Source organism: Pyrus communis, chromosome 16 (genome assembly GCF_041283825.1).
Source record: "Pyrus communis isolate YQ-2024b chromosome 16, ASM4128382v1, whole genome shotgun sequence".
NCBI classification, from domain to species: Eukaryota; Viridiplantae; Streptophyta; class Magnoliopsida; order Rosales; family Rosaceae; genus Pyrus; species Pyrus communis.
The window spans coordinates 14,803,666-14,811,106 of NC_142580.1; the positions used below are offsets into that span (position 1 = coordinate 14,803,666).

The window sequence follows — 7,441 nt, forward strand, 5'->3', positions numbered from 1 at the left end:
TATATGTACATATACATATATATATATATATATATGTGTGACATCCCACATCACCCAGGGGAGTGATCCTTAAATGTATATTCCCATCCTTACCTAGCACGAGGCCTTTTGGGAACTCATTGGCTTCGGGTTCCGTAGGAACTCCGAAGTTAAGCGAGAAGGGGGCTAGAGCAATCCCATGATGGGTGACCCACTGGGAAGTTGCTCGTGAGTTCCCAAAAACAAAATCGTGAGGGAATGGTAAGCCCAAAGCGGACAATATCGTGCTACGGTGGTGGAGCGGGCCCGGGAAGTGATCCGCCCCGGGCCGGGATGTGACATATGTGCGTGTGTGTGTGTATGTGTATGGGATAGGGTCTAGAGACAAATAATTTTACACTTTTATGTAGTCTTTAGAGCATCTTCAAATGAGATGTCAAAATGTACACAAGCTATAATTAGTTTAATCATTTATTTTATAAAATAATAAAATAATACTTTAATTTGACATATCAGTTGGAGAACAAAACTTTAAAAGATGTCAAAGTGCCACATCCAAGGGTTTTGGATTCTTATTCGAACTTCATCAAAATCTAGACAACGTTGAAATGAAGTGACAAATATTTTATAAGGATGATCTATGAGATGCAAATTGAAAAATAGATGATTCGCATCGTTACAACTAATTCCTATTTTTATAAAAAGAAAAAAAAAAGAAAAAGAGAATTCATTCCCTTTTAAAGACTTCCCAAAACCCTATATATATATTTTACTTTTTTTTTTTTATAAAAAGAAAAAAAAAAAGAGAATTCATTCCCTTTTAAAGACTTCCCTAAACCCCATATATATATATATATATATATATGAGGGAGATGATGATGATGAACTTGCCGCCCACTGTATGCGTGGAGCGTGCGAGTGTGAAATTGGTGTGCTACCGAGTGCTTACCGACCGAGTTTCAAAGTTTTCTCAAAATTGGTGGTCTAATGCATCATCTTTCTGGTTTACTGGGGGTCCATACTACATACTCCCCCCACTCACAACCCCACTTTACCCTCCTCTCATTCATCCTCCGATACCTCCACTTTCTTCTCCAAAGAAACAAATAAAGATTTCAAAGAACATATTCTTTGCTTTTCATTTCAGCCTGCGCCATTCGTTTTTCTAAAGTTCGAGAGAGAACCCAAATCCCCTCCCTATCCATTTGATTTAAAGCTCCTTCCTTTACAGCCCCTCTTGCTTTTTTTTTTTTTTTTTTTTTTTTTTGTTTTGTTTTTTCCCCCAAGGAATGAAAGTCTTTGGAGGTCCAGAAGGCCAAAGCAGTGTCCTTTATTCTTATTCTTGTGTTTTCCTTTCTGGCTTTAATTTGTTCTTGGTTTTTGAAAGATTGAGTATTTTCTTTTCTGGGTGAATTCAAGAAAAATACTTGGAGATGGAACGTGGGGTTCTTGATAGTTTAATCAATAGGCTTCTTGAAGTGAGAGGCAGACCAGGGAAGCAAGTGCAGCTTCAGGAGAGTGAGATCAGGCAGCTGTGTCTCGTCTCCAAGGATATTTTTCTGAGGCAGCCTAATCTTTTGGAGCTTGATGCTCCTATCAAGATTTGTGGTACTTTTACCTCAACCCCCATCCTCTGTTTTATCTTATTTTACTTTAAAATTTAATATATTAATTATCTTAGTTTACTTTTACTTCGATCAATTTTGAGTTTGGATTTATGGGTCCGCATAAGTTTGATTCGCTTGAACTGGGTTGCGATCAAATATGGAGATGAATAATTTGTGTTTCCATCTTTGAGTGACTTACAAGAAATCAAGAATGGTAAAATATGTCATAAAGTTCAATGGTTAGGAACATCAGTATATATCCTTACTTGAGATATGTCTTATAAGACAGAGTGCTATAAATAAACAAGTGATCAAGTTAGATCCACTGCTTTTGAGAAATTCATTCTTGAATCCATTGTAATGGTTTGATGACGGGCCATTTAGTTTACGAGTAAAAATTTGTGAACTGTGATCAGTTGCATAGAGTGATGCATAGTTAGGATATGAACCATTATTCCAGCCTGATACGTGTGGCATTTTGGGGTCTCACGCTTCCATTATCACGCAGTTGAGTGGTCTCATTTCTTTGTAATTTGTACATATGCACAGTAGAGAGAAAATGTTGTGTAGGACAATAGATAATGACAACTTATTTCTTCTGGTGTCAGAAATAGTTTTTGTTTCATTTACTTTTGTAAAATTGTTCGTATCCGAAATTCATCTGCTAGAAATACTTCTTGCTGTTCCACTTTGAAAAACCAAGTTTCTCCCTGAGGGATAATGTCAAAATGATTTCTTGTGGGCCAGTTATCCCTATTAACCACAACCCTATAACTTCAGTTCTTTATGTTCTCTAGTTGGAAGTCGAGATGCCCTTCTCTCTAAAAGCAGAGCTCTAGGTCGATATTATATGTATCCGCATTGAAATTTTGACATTCCATGCCTGTATCCACACTGTGGTGTAGTTTTTGAAATCTTCTAGCATAAAATTGTTATATTTCTGAGATGTTGCAAAGACTAAGCATTGAAAGGTATGAATTTTTGATAGTTTCAGCCATAATCTATTAATTTATATGCATGTTTACATTTTTCCCTTAAGAAAAAAGAGAAATGTAATCTGATTTCATATGGGTTTCTTTACATCACACAGGTGATATTCATGGTCAGTATGCAGATCTTCTGAGGCTTTTTGAGTTTGGTGGATTACCCTCTCAGTCCAACTATCTGTTCTTGGGGGATTATGTTGATCGTGGGAAGCAAGGCCTAGAAACAATATGCCTTCTCCTTGCATATAAAATTAAGTATCCTGAGAATTTTTTCCTTCTGAGGGGTAACCATGAATGTGCTTCAATAAACCGAATATATGGCTTTTATGATGAGTGTAAACGAAGATTCAATGTCAAACTCTGGAAAGTGTTTACAGATTGTTTCAACTGCCTTCCCGTGGCAGCTCTCATTGATGAAAAAATACTCTGCATGCATGGAGGACTATCACCCGAGTTAAACAATTTAAATCAAATCAAGACCTTAAAGCGACCTACTGATGTCCCAGATAGTGGTTTGCTATGTGATCTCCTGTGGTCCGATCCTAGCAAAGACATTCAAGGTTGGGGACCAAATGATAGGGGAGTTTCCTTTACCTTCGGTGCTGATAGGGTAACAGAGTTTCTTCAGAAGCTTGATCTAGATTTAATTTGTCGGGCTCATCAGGTCTGAAATTTTTTTAATTTGAGAATTTTCCAATACCATACAACCAAGAGTTCCTTCCACTGACGCCTTGTTTATATTTGCAGGTTGTCGAAGATGGATATGAGTTCTTTGCGAATAGGCAACTTGTGACAATATTTTCAGCACCTAATTACTGTGGTGAGTTTGACAATGCTGGGGCAATGATGAGTGTCGATGAGTCTCTTATGTGCTCTTTCCAGATATTGAAGCCTGATAAGAAGCCAAAGTTTAGCTTTGGGAGTAGAGCTGCACCTAAGCCGGGTACTGCATTGAAAGCCAAGGTATCATCCATCTCACTCTATGAACGAAACTCTTTTTTGTAGTTTATAATCATCGTAACCTTTTACGTATTGGTATTTGTTGGAAACAGATGAAAAAGTAGAGAATTATATAGAAAAATTTCCAACTATCGTCCATGCTGATGTGAGCCTAGAAAATCACTGCAAATTAATATAATGCATCTAAGTTGGTTAGTTGTGGAGTTATATATATATATATATATATATATATAGGAGTCCCATGCCTTAATTCAACAATTTTTGAGTGCTAATGAGAGCTCCAATCGAGTCTCTGTCTGAGTTAAACATTTTTGTTGTCGTATTTTATTGGTAAAAAAATGTTCTCTCAAGTATCCGAACTTGGTGTCTGTCAAGAGTTGGTACATCGGTTTATGCTATTTAATTTTCATTCTTCCTTGTTATGTTGTAGGCTGCATATTTGACTGGATTTTGATATTATATGCGCTTTATTAGCCTTCACTTTATAGATGAAACTTGCCTTCCCTTGTTATGATATGTATTTTTCTTTACCTCCAGTCGTTTCTTGGTGCAATGGCGTAAGGTATTGCGATCGGAGATTTCTGAAGAAGGTACCTGCCTTAAGTCGGAAATAGGCAACGTGCCGCTTTAACTGTTTAAGCCCTCTAATTGTTTTCAATACAAAAACACAAAATCGCAACTTCTTTCAGCTAGAGAGAGTGCAGAAGATCTTCCCAGAAAATGTGCAATGCCCTTGCATGCAGTGGGGACTAGTACTACACAGCCCACTCTATGCAAGAGCAATAGGTAAAAAGTTGGAAAAAGAGTTTTTTTCCCTTTTCTTTTTTCTTTTTTGTGTTTTTTTGGGTGGGTTGTTTGAGTCTTGCTTTTCATGTAAAATAAAAAATAGTTGTAAGACTCGGTTGATTATTCTCTTATCTTTGTTGAATCTGTGTATTAATTAATCAAATAATGAAAATAGTGTCCTTGGAAGGGGAAAATGATTTCTTTAATAAAGATGAGATTCACATATTTAATGGACTCTACTTTTAATATTTATTAAAAAGATGGTGCAAATTATGAGACAGATAGTAATTGTAGCATTGCTCAAAAGCAATTTACCCAAATAACAAAACAAAAAAAACTAAAACTAAAAGAATGAGGATAAAGCATTGATTATGTATATCTTGTCCACATTTGAGATAATACACTTCCCACCACTAAAAGCAGTGGTGATTTATGCTGTCCTCTTACGTAGAAAAAAAAAAAACATAACGCTGATATACATAATCACGAATATACATATACAGAAACAAAAATTAGCAAATTACGCACATGATTACAATGGAGCAAAAAATAATTTTTAAAATTTAAAAGACGACAGGTGGATTTTTTTTTCTTCGAAAAAGATGATATTGTCCCCATTAAATAGGTAAGGCATAAAAATGTTTTCATGCGCAATTCAACATCCTAGAGGCTTGAACAGCTGACTACGACTATACCAAGTTCCACTGCTCATGGCATGAAAATGTCAAAGACATTAAAGATAGAATTAATTACCAAATCGTATCTTTAATACATTCATAATTGAAGATCTAATAGCTATGGTTAACAAGAATGCCAGGTGGCAATATATGTGGTGTGTCAAAGACATTAAAGATAGAATTAATCACCAAATTGTATCTTTAATATCCTAATTGAAGATCTAATACCTATAGGTAACAAGAATGCCAGGTGGCAATTATATGTGGTGACAAATGTCATTAGTTGTATTACAGAAATCTCTCTCTCTCTCTCTCTCTCTCTCTCTCTCTCTCTCTCTCTCTCTCTCTCTCTCTTGTAATGAATATTTTCTGAATTGATCTCGATCTTTCTGTGAGCTTCTAAGTTGGTTATGATGGTATCCAGAGCTTGCGATTCACTATGGATTGTAGAGTTCTTGATTGGCGGGCGCTTGATTACACAGCGGGTTGTAAGGTTTCTTGGATCTTGATCTTTGTTCTTGAGCTATTAATTTCTTATGAATTTGTTGTTTTCGGGTGGAAATTTGGCATATGTTTTGTTTCTGTTGATGTTTGGGTAGTTCTTGCATCTTTTTGAAGAATTTCTTCTTCAAAATTGTTCATGTTCTCGATAATTGGTGATTTTAGATCTGCAATTTTCAGTTCTTTAGGGTTTCTGTGTAATTGTTGCTGATAAGGCCGATGCCATAGTAGTGATTGATTGTTGAGAATATAAATGAAGGCGATGCCAAGATTTGTTTAGTGTTTTGATATATTTGTGAAGGCCAATTGCCAACTATATTGTTTACTTGTTGATTGCTAAAGATCAGTGCTTGTTCTTGATAATTCAGTATGACTAATTCTTAAATCAAGATTGAAGGAATTTTTGGGATGTTAACAATTAGGCTAGGAGAAAAAAATTACTCCAAATTGGCATATCAGTTCAGTTCAGTACTCAGCGGTTATAAGTTATTTGTCCTCCTAACTTTGTTATCAATACTAATACAAGGGCAACAAAATAAATTACAGTGGCTTTTCAGGAATGGGAACAAACTGAATGGCACTACTTAGTATTTTGATTACTACTTTGACAGCTGATTCTATTAATCATGTACTTGGTTGTAAAGCTGCTCATGATGCTTGGTCAATTCTTGAGGATCAATATGTTGAAAAATGAGTTTCAGACTTTACAAAAAGGAACTGATACTATTGACAAGTTTCTTTCTTGGCTTAAATCTATCATAGATCTGCTCATTGCTTCTGGAGAGGCAATATCTGATAATGATTTGATCATTGCAGCCTTAGCTGGTTTACCAAAGGAGTATGCAATAATTAGAACAATTATTCTTGCTAGGGAGACATCTATTTCTTTAAAAGAATTTCGTATTCAGCTTCTTAACACAAAAAGGGATTGACAACATGGAACACTCTTTCTCACTCTATGGCAGCTCTTTACATGCAAGGTTCTTCTACATCTAGAGAGAGTTCAGGTTCTTCATCTCAATCTCATTCTGCACTGGTAATGTCTCTTCTACTTATAATTCTGGTACTAGACCTTCCAATTCTCAGAGAAACAACTTAGGAGGACATCAAAGAGGTGGTTACAGGTATTACAACAAAGGCAGAAATTTGAATTCTAATAATCGACAAGGAGGATGTTAGTCTTAGTCTGGTAGCACAGACACTAGATTCAATATGCAACCGAAATGTCAGATATGTCAGAGAAAAGGTCATACAGCTGCCAACTATTATCAGAGGAATCCAAGTTCAAATCAGGTTCATTTGTAGGAATGTCAAATTTGTGGAAAACTTGGACACATTATGCTGGATTGTTATCATCGAAAGAATTTTGCTTATCAGGGAGCTCCTTCTCCTCCTTCATTACAAGTTTATCAAGAGTTTCCTTATCCATCATCTTCCAGTTCATTTCCTAGTTCTTCTCAGCCTAGTGCATCTCTTTATGCTATGCAAGCTTAGCATGTGAATTCCTATTCTCTTAATGATGTTTAGGTGGTTTACATCGAGGCTTCACATCACCTGATCTCTGATGTTCATAATCTTGCACAAGCTACTCCTTTTGAAGGTTCTAATAGGATTAAAATAGGCAATGGTCAAGGTTTCCCTATAAAGCACTTTGGTTCTACTTTACTCATAACTCCTTCACATACATTGAAATTGACTAATGTTTTACATGTTCCTTAAATTACTGAGGATTTGTTTTCTGTCAAACAATTTTGTAAAGATAATAAGTGTGAATTTATATGTGATGATGTGCGGTTTTATGTGCAGGACAAGGTAACAAAGGAGAACCTTTACAGAGGCAAGAGTAAGCCACATGAGTTGTTTCAGATTCCAGTTGCAAGACCTATGAATTATTTAGTGCAGTTTAGTACAGTTTCAGCATATCTTGGGTAGTATATCAAGTCTT

General features: G+C 35.8%; 1 protein-coding gene across 1 annotated transcript; it reads left to right on the forward strand.

Moving 5' to 3' along the window:
• Positions 1-865: 865 nt before the first annotated feature.
• LOC137731739 (serine/threonine-protein phosphatase PP1 isozyme 2) lies at positions 866-4,548 on the forward strand. The gene is made up of 4 exons (XM_068470931.2): positions 866-1,587; positions 2,677-3,236; positions 3,320-3,535; positions 4,070-4,548. The coding sequence occupies exons 1-4, from the start codon at positions 1,413-1,415 to the stop codon at positions 4,091-4,093; spliced, it is 975 nt and encodes a 324-aa protein (XP_068327032.2). The 5' UTR covers positions 866-1,412; the 3' UTR covers positions 4,094-4,548.
• Positions 4,549-7,441: the final 2,893 nt, after the last annotated feature.

Coding starts and splice junctions, on each gene's coding strand:
- LOC137731739 (XM_068470931.2), top strand. CDS start 1,413: ATGGAACGTGGGGTTCTTGATAGTTTAATCAATAGGCTTCTTGAAGTG. Junction 1,588..2,676: donor TGCTCCTATCAAGATTTGTG/GTACTTTTACCT, acceptor TACATCACACAG/GTGATATTCATGGTCAGTAT. Junction 3,536..4,069: donor GTACTGCATTGAAAGCCAAG/GTATCATCCATC, acceptor CTTTACCTCCAG/TCGTTTCTTGGTGCAATGGC.